General features: G+C 50.1%; 1 protein-coding gene across 1 annotated transcript in view; it reads right to left on the bottom strand.

Moving 5' to 3' along the window:
* Positions 1 to 591: 591 nt before the first annotated feature.
* The window catches only part of LOC129716163 (E3 ubiquitin-protein ligase RNF167-like), a 53416-nt gene continuing 34349 nt past the window's right edge, over positions 592 to 19658 (bottom strand). The window contains exons 10-11 of the mRNA XM_055666041.1: positions 8006 to 8086; positions 592 to 3892 (exon numbers count right to left, since the gene is read on the bottom strand). Coding sequence (XP_055522016.1) covers positions 3534 to 3892; positions 8006 to 8086 — 440 coding nt within the window. The 3' untranslated portion in view covers positions 592 to 3533. The remainder of the gene's footprint in view (positions 3893 to 8005; positions 8087 to 19658) is intronic.

Genomic DNA, 19658 nt, shown 5'->3' with positions numbered 1-19658 from the left:
TTTTAGAAACTCATGCATTTAGTTTATTGTCACATCTATCGAGGGAAAGACCATTTGTTGCATGCTAACCACACAACAGAAAGACTATCCATGACTACAATCAGGCCATCATAGTGTGCAGATCAGGAAGTGGGAGGTCAGGACCGCTCTCTAGTTGGTGAGAGGACGGTTCAGTTGCCTGATAACAGCCGGGAAGAAACTGTCCCTGAATCTGGAGGTGTGTGCGATTGTTTCCACACTTCTGTACCTCTTGCCCGATGGGAGAGGGGAGAAGAGGGAGTGACTGAGTGAGACTGGTCCTTGTTGATGCCGCTGGCCTTGCCGAGGCAGTATTAAGTATGGAAGGGAGGCTAGCTTGCGTGATGTCTGCAACTCTGCAATCTCTTGTGGTCTTGCATGAAGCTGTTCCCAAACCATGTTGTGATACATCCCAATAAAATGCTTTCTCCGACACATCTGTGGGAGATGAAGAGTATATTCCTCTCATGATTTTACACATCTCTATAAGATTCCCCCTCATCCTCCTGCACAAAGTCTGCGTGTAGCTCGGGCCCTGATGAACATGTGTGGGAAACAGACACCCAATGAGACTTTAATTCAATGACCCTTTCTTTTATTGAAATCATATTTGAAGTTAAAAGATTTCTTAAAAATTACATGATAGAAAATGGAAATTATCAAACTATTTTATTGCATACATCTAAATTTACAAAAAATGATCTTGAAGAGATTGTTAGGCAGAGTCCAGAGCTATTCAGCACATTATTCTCAGGTGGATGTAATGAGAGGTGTCAACAGGAGGTTCCAGGGACATTAGCTGTCGGTCTCGATGGATTCACCTGGCCTCCTCCACACATGGAAGGAACTGCCACCATCAACAGTGCTTCCAAACTGAACACAGGCCGTTCTCACTTGTAGATGGGTGATCAGGTATAAATGGGCTGAGCCAGCTCTGGGGAAGCAGTACATTTAGTTGGGAGAAACAGGCCCTTCGGCCCACCCCATTCTATGTTAACCCACTTTTGGGAATGAGGGTGGAAACTGCACGTGGTCACGGGGAGAGCCTGCAATCTCCACACACACACAGACACAAGGCCAGGATCGAACCCGGGTCTCTAGCGCTGTGAGGCAGTGGTTCTACCTGCTGCACCCTTTGCCGATTCCTACCTTGGGGACTGTGATATTCAACAAAGGCAAGGCCAGTGGTCACAGGTTCCTCAGTCAAACCCAGAGAGCCTCTGGTTTACAGAGAGTATAGCCCAGGAGGTTAGATCAAGAAGTGCATGGATCCACTCTGCACCCATAACAATCTTCTATGCAACAGACATGTATATCAGCAATAAAAGGACACAGAGTGCCGGAGTAACTCAGCAGGTCAGCAACTGAAACGTCACCTATCCATGTTCTCCATAGATGCTGCCTGACCCGCTGAGTTACTCCAGCACTCTGTGCTTTGGTGTAAACCTGCACCTGCCATTCCTAGTTTGTATGTTTTATCAGCGCAAGACTGTGTTAGTTACATTTCCACAGTTAACTCCCAACGTCTTATACCAGGAGCTCCTGGCACAGGCCTGTGTACCATTGCACAATGTTCCACAAGCGTGGCAGCTGTTTAGTTCTACGGCTTGTGCAGGCCAGAGGCAAACAGCAGAGTCTGACAAGGTTTATCATACCTACATACCTGGATTTGGACAGGACTGAACACGTTCGGCTATGTTCAGAGCTGAAGCTCAGTAACGCTAAGATTTCAATAGACGGAACAAAAAAAAAGTTTTTAAAAAAAGAACTGCTAATGCTGGAAGGATCGAAGGCCGACAAAAATGCTGGAGAATCTCAGCTGGGTGAGGCAGCATCTATGGAGCGAGATGCCACCTGCTCCTTCACTCCACAGATGCTGCCTCGCCCACTGAGTTTCTCCAGCATTTTTGCCCAGCTAAACAAAAAGTGTTTCCAGACTGAGCTTCGATGGAGCCCAGTGACTTGTGGCCACTGTAAATACTCACGTGGATAAGATTGAGAACTTGCCACACACAGTCAGGGAAGTAGCCACATTATGAGTCAGTTCCTGTTCAACAATCTGAATGATATTTGCTGTTAGATCATTAGGGGCAGCTGGTGTAATGGATAAGCGGAGACTGATTACTGCACGAGCTTCACTCCCTTCAAATCTTATCAAATGTTTGGAATCCAAGTGTACTTTGGACGTAGACTGGCCCCTCGAGTGAGTCTACAGCAACCAGCGACCACACTACACTGTCCTACACACACTAGGGACAATTTACAATCAACATACAGACCTGTGGCACTTTGGGATGTGGGAGGAGTCCGGAGCACACATGGCCCCAGGGAGAACGTGCAAACTCCGTACAGACAGCACCGAGGTCAGGATGGATCCCGGGTCTCTGGCGCCGTGAGGCAGCAGCTCTACCTGCTGCACCACCGCGACGTACAATGGTGGTGGCAGTGACAAGTCCATGGTTAAAGGGGAAGAAACAGTTCATGAGAATGACTTGTGTAGAAGGCAGGAGAATGATACACCTGTGGACCCTGGCACCTGTTGCTAATGCTCCCCTTTCAGGAAGGCCCCTACATTTTCTCTTCAGGCACGGTGGTGCAGCGGGTAGAGCTGCTGCCTCACGGCGCCAGAGACCCGGGCTCGATCCCGACTACGGGCGCTGTCTGTACGGAGTTTGCACGTTCTCCCTGTGACCTGCGTGAGTTTTCTCCGGGTGCTCCGGTTTCCTCCCACACTACAAAGACGTGCAGGTTTGTAGGTTACATCGGTGGCCAAGACTCGAGACAACAGACTGACTGGGCTTTACATGTTGTTGGCCATTAGAGGGTACAGGTGGAGAGAGGGGACATCAGGCCAAGAGGCTGACCCCCAGATGCAGAGGCCTCTACATTGAGTTTCACACCTGCTGTGTGCGATGCAGGGCTGGGTCTCTATTCAGCAAGTGTGCATGTAGGATTGGACAGGCTAGATGCTGGTAACATGTTCCCCTGATGTTGGGGGGAAGAATCCAGAACCAGGGGCCACACACACACACACACACACAGTTTCAGAATAAGGGGTCGGCCATTTAGGACTGAGATGAGGAGAAGCTTTTCCACCCAGAGAGTTGTGAATCTGTGGAATTCTCTGCCACAGACGGCGGTGGAGGCCGATTCACTGGATGTTTTCAAGAGAGAGTTAGATTTATCTCTTGGGGCTAACGGAATCAAGGGATATGGGGAGAGAAAGCAGGAACGGGGAACTGATTGTGGATGATCAGCCGTGATCACAATGAATGGGGATGCTGACTCCTCTCCCACCCCATGTCCGTTTGCCACTAGGGTGGGGGCTTTTGTGGTGTTGGCATTTGGGGGGGGGGGGGGGGGAGGGGGCGACTAACTCCAGGTTAAAGGGCAGCTCACCAACAATATATACACACACATGTATTTCTTTTAGAAGGAGCTGGAAACAACAGTTAGATAGCAGGACACAGGCAGCTCCCGTGTGGTGCCACGGGGCAAGTGTGAGTGAGGGCTGTTTAAACGGTGTAAACATGGGCAGACGAGAGGCCAGAGTCGGAACCTGATGACGTGCTGTTGTGCTCTGGTGCCGGGCTGCCTCCGGTGGTAGCCCCGGTGCAGACACACGAGCTGCCGGACTGCGACAGACCCTGGGTGCCGTGGTGCGGGACACCAATGGTGCCAAACGTGTGTGGGCCTGAGGACGAGGAGGCCTGCAGAAGGGGCGTGCGTTCAGATTCCCTCTCATCGTTCTCCTCTCCTGCCGTCTCTGTCTCAGAGTCTGAGTCGGACGCAGAACGCAGGACCCTCTGCTTACACACTGGGCACGTCTTGTGTGTCTGTGTCAGCCACGTGTCCACACACTTACAATGGTACGCTGCAGGGAGAGGCAGGGTTAGTGGCAGGCTCACACTCGCCCGCTCACACCCGCTCACACTCACACACACGTGTCCACACACTCACAGTGGTACGCTGCAGGGAGAGGCAGGGTTAGTGGCAGGGTCACACTCGCCCGCTCACACTCACGCTCACACGCACACACACACACACGCTCACACCCACGTGTCCACACACTTACAGTGGTACGTTGCAGGGAGAGGCAGGGTTAGTGGCTGGCTCACACTCACCCGCTCACACCTGCTCACACTCACACACACCCGCTCACACTCACACACACATGCTCACACCCACGTGTCCACACACAGTGGTACGCTGCAGGGAGAGGCAGGGTTAGTGGCAGGCTCACACTCGCCCGCTCACACCCGCACACTCGCACACACACGCTCACACTCACACACACGTGTCCACACACTTACAGTGGTACGTTGCAGGGAGAGGCAGGGTTAGTGGCAGGCTCACACTCGCCCGCTCACACTAGCTCACACCCGCTCACACTCATACACACGCTCACACCCACGTGTCCACACATTTACAGTGGTACGCTGCAGGGAGAGGCAGGGTTAGTGGCAGGCTCACACTCGCCCGCTCACACTCACACACACACACACACACACCCGCTCACACACACACATGCTCACACCCGCTCACACCCACGTGTCCACACACTTACAGTGGTACGTTGCAGGGAGAGGCAGGGTTAGTGGCAGGCTCACACTCGCCCGCTCACACCCGCTCACACTCACACACACGTGTCCACACACTTACAGTGGTACGTTGCAGGGAGAGGCAGGGTTAGTGGCAGGCTCACACTCGCCTGCTCACACTCGCACACACACACTCACACACACGTGTCCACACACTTACAGTGGTACGTTGCAGGGAGAGGCAGGGTTAGTGGCAGGCTCACACTCACACCCACGCTCGCATTCACACACTCGCCCGCTCAGTCACACCCACACACTCACACACACACACACACAGCTCATCCAACATTCAATGCACATTTTTAATGCAAGGACAGTGAGAGAAGGAACTGCAGGTGCGGGTAAACGCAACATGCTGGAGTGACTCAGCAGTCACTACATTCTTCTGTAGGTCAACCCAGAATCCTTGCCAGGATTAACAAGTGTGCCAGAGATGTAACCTCAGTGATCTACCCTGTTGCAGCCGCCTCCACCATTAGCCAGTGAACAGGCCGTGTCTCACAACTCCACCTGAAGGCCCTTCTACTTCTCACTTCATCCACACAGTTCCTTCTCATTTTGAAACACTAACACATGAGCCAACGCTGCTCAAACACGTGGCGTTTATTAAACCTTTCAATTGCTGCTTCTGCAGTCACAGCATGAATGTAAGCTGCACCCACTAAAGGATCTCGCCCCCGAAACGTCACCCATTCCTTCTCTCCAGAGATGCTGCCTGTCCCGCTGAGTTACTCCAGCATTTTGTGTCTCCCCTCTCTAAAGATCCAAGGTGTTTCCTCATGATATTGTGTACAGGGAAAGGCTGATTACACACAGCAACTCCCTGTCAGCTTCCAATCTTGTGATGTTTGGTCACTCCCCATCGACTCACGTCCCTATCCTACACTGAGATCACAATGCCTTCCCCCACTCCCTTTAGTATATTATTGTCACATCTACCGAGGTACAGCCAGTCGAAAACAGGTACAGGAGGAGGCCATTCGGCCCTTCCAGCCAGCACCGCCATTCAATGTGATCACGGCTGATCATCCACAATCAGTTCCCCGTTCCTGCCTTTTCCCCAAATCCCTCGATTTCGTTAGCCCTAAGAGCTAAATCTAACTCTCTCTTGAAACCATCCAGTGAATCGGCCTCCACTGCCTTCTGTGGCAGAGAATTCCACAGATTCACAACTCTCTGGGTGAAAACGTGTTTCCTCATCTCAGTCCCAAATGGCCGACCCCCTATTCTTAAACTGTGGCCCTGGTTCTGGACTTCCCCAACATCGGGAACATCTTGTGTGTGTGTGTGTGTGTGTGTGGCCACTGGTGTGTGTGTGTGTGTGTGTGTGTGTGTGGGTGTGTGTGTGTGTGTGTGGTCACTGGTGTGTGTGTGTGTGTCACTGGTGTGTGTGTGTGTGTGTGTGTGTGTGTGTGTGCGCGTGTGTGTGTGTGTGTGGCCACTGGTGTGTGTGTGTGTGTGTGTGTGGGGTCACTGGTGTGTGTGTGTGTGTGTGTGAGGTCACTGGTGTGTGTGTGTGTGTGAGTGTGTGTGTGTGGGGTCACTGGTGTGTGTGTGTGTGTGTGTGGGCATGTGTATGTGTGTGTGTGTGTGTGTGTGTGTGTGTGTGGGCCACTGGTGTGTGTGTGTGTGTGCGTGTGTGTGGTCACTGGTGTGTGTGTGTGTGTGTCACTGGTGTGTGTGTGTGTGTGTGTGTGTGTGTGTGTGTGTGTGTGTGGTCACTGGTGTGTGTGTGTGTGTGTGTGTGTGGTGTGTGTGTGTGTGGTCACTGGTGTGTGTGTGTGTGTGTGTCACTGGTGTGTGTGGTCACTGGTGTGTGTGTGTGTGTGTGTGTGTGTGTGTGTGTGTGTGTGTGTGTGTGTGTGTGTGTGTGTGTGTGTGTGTGTGTGGTCACTGGTGTGTGTGTGTGTGTGTGTGTGTGGGGTCACTGGTGTGTGTGTGTGTGTGTGTGTGTGTGGTCACTGGTGTGCGCGTGTGTGTGGTCACTTGTGTGTGTGTGTGTGTGTGTGTGTGTGCGCGTGTGTGTGGTCACTGGTGTGTGTGTGTGTGTGTGTGTATGTGTGTGTGTGTTTTGGTATGTGTGTGTGTGTGTGTGTGTGTGTGTGTGTGTGCGCGCGTGCGTGTGTGTGTGTGTCACTGGTGTGTGTGTGTGTGTGTGGTCACTGGTGGTGTGTGTGTGTGTGTGTGTGGTCACTGGTGTGTGTGTGTGTGTGTGTGTGTGTGTGTGTGGTCACTGGTGTGTGTGTGTGGTCACTGGTGTGTGTGTGGTCACTGGTGTGTGTGTGTGTGTGTGTGTGTGTGGTCACTGGTGGTGTGTGTGTGTGTGTGTGGTCACTGGTGTGTGTGTGTGTGTGTGTGTGTGTGTGTGTGTGTGTGGTCACTGGTGTGTGTGTGTGTGTGTGTGTGTGTGCGCGGAGGCAGAGGCTGCCCAGAGATCTGTGGCCGTGTCCAAACGACACAACTTCCAGCAACTGCCAGTGAAGGAAGCCCTCCCCCCCATCCACACGGAGACTTGATCTCCCCGCACCAGCTTGTCTTTGTCCATCTCTAGCTGAACAGCCATGAATCTTGCACACTGCTCCACAGTATCTGCCGGCAGCAGCCATCGACACAGAGCTGGAGTAACTCAGCGGGACTGGACAGGCAGCATCTCCGGAGAGAAAGAATGGGTGACGTTTCATGGATTGAGACGGGTCGTCTGAAGAAGGGTCTCGACCCGAAACGTCACCCATTCCTTCTCTCCAGAGATAGAAACATAGACAATAGGTGCAGGAGTAGAGGCCATTCGGCCCTTCGAGCCTGCACCATTCGCCATTCAATATGATCATGGCTGATCATCCAACTCAGTATCCCGTACCTGCCTTCTCTCCATACCCCCTGATCCCCTTAGCCACAAGGGCCACATCTAATTCCCTCTTAAATATAGCCAATGAACTGGCCTCGACTACCGTCTGTGGCAGAGAGTTCCAGAGATTCACCACTCTCTGTGTGAAAAAAAGTTCTTCTCATCTCAGTTTTAAAGGATTTCCCCCTTATCCTTAAGCTGTGACCCCTTGTCCTGGACTTCCCTAACATCGGGAACAATCTTCCTGCATCTAACCCCTTAAGAATTTTGTAAGTTTCTATAAGATCCCCTCTCAATCATCTAAATTCTAGCAAGTACAAGCCGAGTCTATCCAGTCTTTCTTCATAAGACAGTCCTGACATCCCAGGAATCAGTCTGGTAAACCTTCTCTGCACTCCCTCTATGGCAAGAATGTCCCTTGCTGCCTGTCCAGTCCCGCTGAGTTACTCCAGCACTCTGCCTATCTTCGGTTTAAACCAGCACCTGCAGTTCCTTCCTGCACGTGTGCCTGCTGTGGAGAGCTGATTAAAACACAACTTACCGTGCGAGCAAGGCAGGACCCGCAGCCGGTCACCCTCCTCATACTCGTCTAGACAGATGGCACACACGTCATAGGCATCTCCTGTAGGGACACACAAGGGGCACTGAGTAATGGGACACACACACACACGCACACGGGCACACACACACACACACACACACACACGCGCACACACGGGCACACACGGGCACACACACACGTCATAGGCATCTCCTGTAGGGACACACAAGGGGCACTGAGTAATGGGACACACACACACGCATGCGGGCACAGACACACACACACACACACACCCCGCACACACACACGCACACAGACACGCACACAGAAAGTAACGGCTAGGCCCACGCAGATGCCCACTGACCCCACCCCACACAGACCCCACCCCACACAGACCCCACCCCACACTGACCCACACAGACCCCACCCCACAGACCCCACACTGCCCTATCCGAGCTGCACACACACACACTGATAGACCTTGCACCATCTTTTGGGGCGAATTAGACCAGAGGATACACGGGCGCAAGGCCATAAGGGTGCAGTGGGTAGAGCTGCTGCCTCACAGCGCCAGAGACCAGAGTTCCATCCTGTCTGTGTGGAGTTTGCACGTTCTCCCTGTGACCTGCGTGGGTTTTCTCCGGGTGCTCCGGTTTCCTCCCACACTCCAAGGACGTGCGGGTTTGTAGGTTAATTGGCTTCCAGTGTGTGGGATGGTGCTAGTGTGGGGGGGGGGGGGGGGGGATCGCCGGCCAGCATTGTCTCGGTGGGGTGAGGGGCCTTATTCCACACATTATCCTCAGGAAGGGAAGGAGGCCATTTGGCCCGTGAATGGCTGCTTTCCCATGTAATCATGGCTGATCTATCTTCCCCTCTCAACCCCATTCTTCTGCCATCTCCTATAAGTATTGAGGTATTTCCTAAGCGAGGGCTTTGGGGGAGGCGAGCAGCTCGAGGAAGTGTAGGCAATGTGAGGGGTCACTATAGAAACATAGAAATTAGGTGCAGGAGTAGAGGCCATTCGGCCCTTCGAGCCTGCACCGCCATTCATTATGATCATGGCTGATCATCCAACTCAGTATCCCGTACCTGCCTTCTCTCCATACCCCCTGATCCCCTTAGCCACAAGGGCCACATCTAACTCCCTCTTAAATATAGCCAATGAAGTGGCCTCAACTACCCTCTGTGGCAGAGAGTTCCAGAGATTCACCACTCTCTGCGTGAAAAAAGTTCTTCTCATCTCGGTTTTAAAAGATTTCCCCTTTATCCTTAAGCTGTGACCCCTTGTCCTGGACTTCCCTAACATCGGGAACAATCTTCCTGCATCTAGCCTGTCCAACCCCTTAAGAATTTTGTAAGTTTCTATAAGATCCCCTCTCAATCTTCTAAATTCTAGAGAGTATAAACCAAGTTCTATCCAGTCTTTCTTCATAAGACAGTCCTGACATCCCAGGAATCAGTCTGGTGAACCGTCTCTGCACTCCCTCTATGGCAATAATGTCCTTCCTCAGATTTGGAGACCAAAACTGTACGCAATACTCCAGGTGTGGTCTCACCAAGACCCTGTACAACTGCAGTAGAACCTATATGTTGACATGGTGCCCAGTACCAACATTGTGGGCTGAAGGGCCTGTTGCTGGGCTGTTCCACGCTCTGGGTGGGTCTGGCTTCTCGGGAAGTGGGATAATCTCAGAAGAGTTAGTCAGGAATGCCAGCACATGAGCTGAGAGCAAGGTTCACCGTTTAAATGTTTACTGAAAGCAAACAAGAAATATCAAGATGAAGTGTAAGGGAGAGGTGCGGAGCCTCGATGTGGTTGTGAGGCTGAGAGACTGAAACACAGACGGGCAGCGTCGAACCGTCGAGCCAGGAGTCGTGAAAATACAAAGGGACCAATGACTGCATCGTCTTCAGACACAACCTCCAGTTAGTGGTCGACTCTGACAATATCTGGGGTCAGGGGTGACAGCCTGGGGTCAGGGGTGACGGGGACCGTCTGGGGTCAGGGGTGACGGGGACCGTCTGGGGTCAGGGGTGACGGGGACAGTCTGGGGTCAGGGGTGACGGGGACCGTCTGGGGTCAGGGGTGACGGGGACAGTCTGGGGTGGCAGTCTGGGGTCAGGGGTGAACGGGGACAGTCTGGGGTTAGGGGTGGCAGTCTGGGGTCAGGGGTGACGGGGACAGTCTGGGGTGGCAGTCTGGGGTCAGGGGTGAACGGGGACAGCCTGGTGTCAGGGGTGATGGGGACAGTCTGGGGTCAAGGGTGACAGTCTGGGGTCAGGGGTGACGGGGCAGAGAGGGAGAGAGAGAGAGAGAAAGAAGGAAAGAGAGAGACAAACAAAAGAGAGAGGGAGAGAGAAGGAGACAAGGAGGACAGAGAGAGTAAGAATGTGTTTGATGTTCGTTCACTTTGAGGAGTGAGGGAGTGAGGGGAGAGTTAGTGTTGTAGGCTTGCAGGCCAGCAGTGATATGAAGAACTTCACCTTAAACTATTTCCGTGTTGAACATAAGTAAGTTAGTTTTGAACTTTGATCATACCAATCATGGGCGGAGGCCACACACTAACTGAAGGAAATGCTGCACAGATCAGATCTCAACAACCGCTCTGCTGACCTAAAAAATACTTGTTTTTTGTCATTTCCAAAAAACGCTGCAGCCTGGAACCACAAAGGAAGTGGAATGTAGAGCGGGCGGGCTGGCGGGCTGCAAGGCATGTCACATCCTGTGCAGCTTTACAAACTATTCATACCATTCTGGGACTAGGCCGCAACAAACTAAATAAAGCAAGCCAAGATCTGTCAAAGCATCAGAGAAAGAACAGCTCCTCACACAACCCGCCCGGCTTGCTGTGGGCCCTGTGTGTGTGTGTGTGTGTGTGTGTGTGTGTGTATATGTGTGTGTCTGTGTGTGTGTGTGTGTGTGTGTGTGTGTGTGTGTGTGTGTGTGTGTGTGTGTGTGTGTGTGTGTGTGTGTGTGTGTGTGTGTGTGTGTGTGTGTGTGTCTGTGTGTGTGTGTGTGTGTGTGTGTGTGTGTGTGTGTGTGTGTGTGTGTGTGTGTGTGTGTGTGTGTGTGTGTGTGTGTGTCTGTGTGTGTGTGTGTCTGTGTGTGTGTGTGTCTGTGTGTGTGTGTGTGTGTGTGTGTGTGTGTGTGTGTGTGTGTGTGTGTGTGTGTCTCTCTGTGTGTGTGTGTGTGTGTCTCTGTGTGTGTGTGTGTGTGTGTGTGTGTGTGTGTGTGTGTGTGTGTGTGCGCTCGCAATACTTGCTCAAATACTATCCTGCATATTATATGTTCACCAATGTACTGATCTATCTGTGTAGGGAAGAACTGCAGATGCTGGTTTAAACCCAAGATAAGAGACAAAATGCTGGAGTAACGTCACCTATCCATGTTCTCCACAGATGCTGCCTGACCCGCTGAGTTACTCCGGCACTCTGTGACAGACACTGGCCATTGCAGCATTGTATTCATAGAAACATAGAAAATAGGTGCAGGAGTAGAGGTCATTCGGCCCTTCGAGCCTGCACCATTCGCCATTCAATATGATCATGGCTGATCATCCAACTCAGTATCCTGTACCTGCCTTATCTCCATACCCCCTGATCCCTTTAGTCACAAGGGCCACATCTAACTTCCTCTTAAATATAGCCAATGAACTGTGGCCTCAACTACATTCTGTGGCAGAGAATTCCACAGATTCACCACTCTCTGTGTGAAAAATGTTTTCCTCATCTCGGTCCTAAAAGATTTCCCCTTTATCCTTATACTGTGACCCCTTGTTCTGGACTTCCCCAATATCGGGAACAATCTTCCTGCATCGAGCCTGTCCAACCCCTTAAGAATTTTGTGAGTTTCTATAAGATCCCCCCTCAATCTTCTAAATTCTAGCGAGTACAAGCCGAGTCTATCCAGTCTTTCTTCATATGAAAGTCCTGACATCCCAGGAATCAGTCTGGTGAACCTTCTCTGCACTCCCTCTATGGCAATAATGTCCTTCCTCAGATTTGGAGACCAAAACTGCACGCAATAATCCAGGTGTGGTCTCACCAAGACCCTGTACAACTGCAGTAGAACCTCCCTGCTCCTAGACTCAAATCCTTTTGCTATGAATGCTAACATACCATTCGCCTTCTTCACTTCCTGCTGCACCTGCATGCCTACTTTTAATGACTGGTGTACCATGACACCCAGGTCTTTAAAAGTAGGCATGCAGTTTTGGGCACACAGTTCCAGGAAAGATGTTGTCAAGCTGGAAAGGGTCCAGAGAAGATTTACGAGGATGTTGCCAGGACTAGAAGGTGTGAGCTATAGGGAGAGGTTGAGGCTGGGTCTCTATTCCATGGAGCCAGAAGGATGAGGGGTGATCATATCGAGGTGTATAAGATCAGGAGGGGAATAGATCGGGTAGACGCACAGAGTATTTTGCGCAGAGTAGGAGAATCGAGGACCAGAGGACAGATTGAACAGGAACAAGCCAATGTTGATGGGTAGAAAGTGCTATTTGAACTAATGAGTCAGCATGACTGTGTCAGCAGCAGGAAGTGGGTTCAGAAATTGATCCTGGCTTTTGAGGAGGTGATTCTGAGGGTAGGGGTGGGGGTGGGGTGAGGTGGTGGAAGTTGTCCACCATGGTCTAGAAACAGGCCATTCGGCCCAACTTGCCCATGCCGACCAACATGTCTGGTCTATAGACCCAACTGCCTCCATATCCCTCCAAACCTGTCCTATCCACGTACCCGTCTAATGTTTCTTAAACCCATTGGGATAGCCCCAGCCTCAACTGCAGCTCGTTCCATACACCCACCACCCTCTGTGTGAAGGTTCTTACCAATAACTGGTTACTTTTGGCCCTTGGACTCATCTCGAGCTGCTCTGTATCTGACTGTACACTTCCTGTTGTTGCTGGTTCCTATAGAATCTTTCCCACTCACATCAAACCTATGTCCTCTGTTCCTCTAATGTAATTTTTCATCGGGCATTTGATGAGGTCCCTCCCTTATGGTCAGCTGTGTGTGATCCAGTGAATTCATCGTATCACAACGGATCAGCCATGATTGAACAGCGAAGCAGGCTCGATGGGACGAATGGCCTAATTCTGCTCCTAATGAATTCAGAACAGGGTTGCCCGTGTGATATTCTGATTGGAGGCTTGTGGCTAGCGGAGTTCTCGAGGGAGGTGTTGCTGTTGATATATATTTATATATATTTAAAGCTAGTTGGCTTGAATCGAGCACCAACATTGGCAGATAGTGAGGAAGTGCAGAGTCAGATACAGATCAGCTCGGGATGAATTCCCGGGACAAAAGTATTGGTAAGACCCTTCACACAACACTGATGTACAGAGGGGCCCCAAGCCCAGAGCTGCCTGAAAGTGGCAAGACAAGTGGTTCGAGGGGTAAGTAGTCTATAGCTACAGCATCAAATACAGAGACAGGAAGTCATGTTGCAGTTTGAGACCATATATGGAGCATTCTGTGCATTCTCCTCACCACATTACAGGAAGGAAGTCCAGGCTTTAGAGGGTGCAAGAGCATTTACCAGAATGCTGTAGAGGGATTTGAGCTCATTAGCTAGAGGAGAGGTTGGGCAAACTTGCATTAATCCCCCAGAGTGGACACGACAACAACTAGAGGACACTGGTGCAAGGGGAGAGGGGTAAAGGTTTACACCAGATGTGTAGGACAGGGGGGAGTGGGTGCTTCGAACACATTGCCTGGGATGATGGTGATGGTGGAGGCATTTAAGAGGCTTTGATAGACACAGGGAATGGAGAGATATGGAACATGTTTAAGTAACATAGCATCATATTGACTAGCCTGTCCCTGTCCTGACTTGTCTTTGCATTCTCTATGTCTGTTTTAAGGCACTAGATCCCACATTTTTGTAACCCAATGCTGAGTGATGCCCTACATGCAGACCCAGTAAACGATGCCACCATATTGAGGGGGGATCTTATGGAAACATACAAAATTCTTAAGGGGTTGGACAGGCTAGATGCAGGAAGATTGTTCCCGATGTTGGGGAAGTCCAGAACAAGGGGTCACACAGTTTAAGGATAAGAGGGAAGTCTTTTAGGACCAAGATGAGAAAAACATTTTTTTTTCACACACAGAGAGTGGTGAATCTGTGGAATTCTCTGCCACAGAAGGTAGTTGAGGCCACACAGTTCATTGGCTATATTTAAGAGGGAGTTAGATGTGGCCCTTGTGGCTAAAGGGATCAGGGGGTATGGAGAGAAGGCAGGTACAGGATACTGAGTTGCATGATCAGCCATGATCATATTGAATGGCGAATGGTGCAGGCTGGAAGGGCCGAATGGCCTCTACTCCTGCACCTATTTTCTATGAATAATCTGTGTATGTGGATCCAAGCCGGGCTCAATGTTCAACACAAGGTCCACTGCATTCCCTTGGCAACTTGGACTGTCCACATGCTGTTTCAAGAAACCCTCACAGATTCTGCCCCATGGAAGCCGTTAGCACTGAGCAAGCCCCAGTCAGCATTGGGGAAGGAAGTTAAAGTCACCACGAAACTTTGACATCTTTCAGTAATCTGCCGATAAATCTCTTCCTCTATCTCCCTCTTGCAATAGCTGCTCTGAACCGGTCCTACTGAGTGCCCCCCCCCCCCCCTCCATGAACTGTCTCCCTCGGATGGGCACGTCGCACATCAACCCGGCACACACCTACTTCCACTTTATACTGCTTCAACTGTTTTTTAAATCTGGTTTCTCTGGGTGTCTAAATATTTATCTAATTAAGTTGTTACATCGGATGGAAGTTGCATTCCAGATCTCGTTGTACCTCTGTGCAATGACAATAAAGATATATTATTATGAATGAATGAATGAATTTCTAACTGTCACTGTTGTCACTTGCGGGCGGAGCACCAAGGTAAATTCCTTGTATGTGAATACTTGGCCAATAAACGTATTCATTTCATCCTATTGGGAGGGGGGTGGGGGCTACAGTACAACCCCACTGGAGCGCTTGCACCTGGGGGGTAAATGTCACCTCCCCAAGGGGTGAACTTGTTGATTGTGGATGTGTACATGTTTGTTCTCATTGACTGATTGGTATATCTGTTCATCATTAGTTGTTCATAAATCAGTGAAACAACATTGTTATGTGTGATTAAAGTTGCCGGGGGTAAACGGGACGAGAAGGGCTGTTCTAACCTTGTTTAAGAAGGAACCGCAGATGCTGGGAAAATGGAAAGTAGACAAAAAATGCTGGAGAAACTCAGCGGGTGAGGCAGCATCTATGTGTTGTTTCGACCCGAAACGTCACCTACTGCTTTTCTCCATAGATGCTGCCTCACCCGCTGACTTTCTCCAGCATTTTTTGTCTAGTTACTGTCCTAACCCTTGCTATAGAATGCCATTAAATGCACCAACAAGAGCTGGAGGAGGTTGTTGAGGTCGTTTAAGAAACATTTCGACAGGTACATGGATAGGACAGGAAGCTTCATAAGTTTATAAGTGATAGGAGCAGAATTCGGCCATTCGGCCCATTAAGTCAACTCCGCCATTCAATCATGGCTGATCTATCTCTCCCTCCTAACCCCATTCTCCTGCCTTCTCCCCATAAAGCCCTGACACCCGCACTAAAACAGAATCTATCTATCTCTAAGGTAAGCACAAATGGAAAGTAGACAAAAAAATGCTGGAGAAACTCAGCGGGTGCAGCAGCATCTATGGAGCTTGGAATGGTCAGACTCATCATGCAACGGAGAAAGCAACAGGGGTCCTAAACATCCTGAGGTGCAACTTTCATCATTGTTCAACTTCTGTCAAGGAGAAGCTATACTTCACCCTGGTTAGACCTCATTTAGACTCCACAAATACAAAACATTTCTTCCATCGAACGTGTCCATAGACAGACAGGCAGCTCGATTTGTTACTAACACCTATGAGAGAGAAGCGAGTGTCACCAAACTTCTGAATTCTCTGGTCGGGGTGGAAGGAACCCTCTCCAAGACACACACACACACACACGTCAAGCTCACCGTTTGACCTTAACGTTTTTACAAAATGTTAAATGGTCAGCTCGACATAGACTACAAGACCTACACCAATTAGGAGCAGACGAGGGCATTGGATCCAATTTGTGATCCCAGCTACAAAGACAGATGTGTACAGCAATTCGTTCTTCCCCCGCACACACAATTAAAGCACGGAATAATCTCCACCCAACTATAGTTACCCAACCAGATGCAACTACATTTAAAATAGCTCTTAATAATAACTTCCCAATAACCCTTTCTGTCTTAAGCCCTCCCTTCACCACTTCCACAGTTTAAATTCCATTTGGAATAGTTTGGAGGACCAAGAAACCAAGATGGGCCAAATGGCCTCATTCTGCTCCTAGAACTGGTGGACATTGCAGAAATGTGAACTGCAACTTTGCCATGAGGAACTACAAGGCTGTATGTTGGGCAGCAGAGCGCTGCTCCCCTGCTAACTCAAACACAGAGACCACTTCCGCAGTGACACTACTTGCAACACAGGAAGCAGAAGTAAGCACTTCCTGTTTTTCCAAACTCAAGAGGAAGCCACTCTGAAAAACGAAGTCAACATTTTGAAAGAGTGTTCCTCTGGAAGTTCAAAGGGAACTGAAATGCAGCAATTCTGCACAAATTCTCCTAAAGCGTTTGACAGCGCTGGGCCTGTACTTGCTGGAGTTTAGAAAAATGAGGGTGGGACCTCATTGAAATGTACAGAATAATGCAAGACCCGGATAGAGTGGATATGGAGAGGATGTTTACACTGGAGGGAGTGTCTAGGACTAGAGGTCACAGCCTCAGAATTAAAGGACGCTCCTTTAGGAAGATGAGGAGGAATTTATTTAGTCAGAGGGTGGTGAATCAGTGGAATTCTTTGCCACAGATGGCTGTGGAGGCCAAGTCATTACAGATTTTTTTAAGTCAGAGATAGATAGATTCTTGATTAGTGCGGGTGTCAGGGGTTAAGGGGAAAAGGCAGGAGAATGTATTCCAATAGGCAATAGGTGCAGGAGAAGGCCATTTGGCCCTTTGAGTCAGCACCGCCATTCACTATAATCATGGCTGATCATCCACAATCAGGTCCCCATTCCTGCCTTCTCCCCATATCCCCTGACTCTGTATTCACCCGATCTATACACCTCAGGATCACGCAGCATCTCTGGAGAAGCAGAATAGGTGACATTTCGGGTCGAGACCCTTCTTCAGGTTTAATCTAATCTAATTGGTTTAGTTTAGAGATACAGCATGGAAACAGGCCCTTCGGCCCACCGAGTCTGTGCTGGACAGCCATCACCTCTCCATGTTCTCCACAGATGCTGCCTGACCCGCTGAGTTACTCCAACACTCTGTGAAACGTCACCTATCCACGTTCTCCACAGATGCTGCCTGACCCGCTGAGTTACTCCAGCACTCTGTGAAACGTCACCTATCCATGTTCTCCACAGATGCTGCCTGACCCACTGAGTTACTCCAGCACTCTGTGAAACGTCACCTATCCATGTTCGCCACAGATGCTGCCTGACCCGCTGAGTTACTCCAGCACTCTGTGAAACGTCACCTATCCATGTTCTCCACAGATGCTGCCTGACCTGCTGAGTTACTCCAGCACTCTGTGAAACATTACCTATCCATGTTCTCCACAGATGCTGCCTGACCCGCTGAGTTACTCCAGCACTCTGTGAAACGTCACCTATCCATGTTCTCCACAGATGCTGCATGACCCGCTGAGTTCCTCCAACACTCTGTGAAACGTCACCTATCCATGTTCTCCACAGATGCTGCCTGACCCGCTGAGTTCCTCCAACACTCTGTGAAACATCACCTATCCATGTTCTCCACAGATGCTGCCTGACCCGCTGAGTTACTCCAGCATTTTGTGTCTACCTTCATCTGCAGTTCCTTCCTTCACAATTTCAAGGCCACTTGAGAACAAATGCACGTGAGAGATTACAGATATCCTACCCGCCCAGTTACTATGGCATCCATTGTTGCTGCAACAAGGCTGATGGAAATATGGCCCTCGCGCTGTGTGAATATGGTTCAACGTGAAATAATACTGGACAGAAACAAGCAGATTAGTTTAACACTAATCTCCTCACCCCTCCAGTCCCTGCATATTCATGTGCTGTTCTAAAACCTGTTTCATGCCCTATTGTATCCAAAGATCTTTGAATGTATCGGCCTCCTGCACCACCCCAGGCAACGACCGTTCTCGCTCCACATTAATGCGAGTATGATTCAGAGGTGTTCTTGCTACTGAACCATCCCACTACAACCAGAGAGCAGTGCCGAACTATCCACCCCATTAGTGATGATTCAGACAATCCTTCATCAGACTTTGCTGGCATTACCTTGCACTAAACGTTATTCCCCTATCATGTGTCTGTACGCTGTCAATAGCTTGATTGTAATCATGTATTGTCTTTCCACTGACTGGACAGCACGCAACAAAAGCTGTTCACTGTACCTCCATACACACAAATGACAATAAACTCGACAGAACTAACGCTCTGCTTTCCAGTCTTTGCCTTTTCCTCCTTGTGGTAAACATTCTGAGTATCATCAATGCCTCCCTTAATTATATATATACACACGTATAACAGCTCGATGAGACTAGATGGGCCGAATGGCCTGATTCTGCTCCTTTGACTTACAATGTTGCCTCAAAGCAAACATCTCCTTGTAGCTAATATCTTCTAATCCAGACAGCATTCTGGTAACATGTGGAGCAAGGAACTGCAGATGCTAGTTTAAACCGAAGATAGACATGAAATACTGGAGCAACTCAGCGGGGAACAGGCAACCAGAGATGCTGCCCGACCCGCTGAGTTACTCCAGCACATTCTCCAGAGATGCTGCCTGTCCCCCCGAGTTACTCCAGCACTCTGTATCTGTCCACCTTCTCCAGAGATGCTGCCCGACCCGCTGAGTTACTCCAGCACATTCTCCAGAGATGCTGCCTGTCCCCCCGAGTTACTCCAGCACTCTGTATCTGTCCACCTTCTCCAGAGATGCTGCCCGACCCGCTGAGTTACTCCAGCACATTCTCCAGAGATGCTGCCTGACCCGCTGAGTTACTCCAGCACTCTGTATCTGTCCACCTTCTCCAGAGATGCTGCCTGACCCGCTGAGTTACTCCAGCACATTCTCCAGAGATGCTGCCTGTCCCGCTGAGTTACTCCAGCACATTCTCCAGAGATGCTGCCTGTCCCGCTGAGTTACTCCAGCACATTCTCCAGAGATGCTGCCTGTCCCGCTGAGTTACTCCAGATTTTTGTGTCTATCTTCAGCATTCTGGTAAACCTCCACATCCTTTCTGTACAATATTCCAAATGCTGTCTAAGCAAAGTTCTGTACAGCTGCAAGAAGCTCAATGCCTCCAAACCATTAACGCCAGCTTTACCATTATGTTTCAGGGAGCTAGTCTAACCCCTTCTCTCCCCCTTGCTCAACCTGGACCTCCCTCTCCACCTACATTCCTTCCTCCAGCTTCACAATTCGTAACTCCAATCCTTTTGTCTCTGGCTTTTGACCAACCAGCTGCTCTCCCCCTCACCTGTGTCCACCTGCCACCTGCCAAGCTCTGTCCACCCTATCCCTACAATCAGTCTCGACCTGAAACGTCAACTCTCCATGTTCTCCAGAGATGCT

This window comes from Leucoraja erinacea, unplaced genomic scaffold, assembly GCF_028641065.1.
Source record: "Leucoraja erinacea ecotype New England unplaced genomic scaffold, Leri_hhj_1 Leri_176S, whole genome shotgun sequence".
Classification (NCBI taxonomy): domain Eukaryota; kingdom Metazoa; phylum Chordata; class Chondrichthyes; order Rajiformes; family Rajidae; genus Leucoraja; species Leucoraja erinaceus.
Note: the sequence above shows the minus strand (reverse complement) of the source record. Positions and strands in the feature narration are given on the sequence as shown.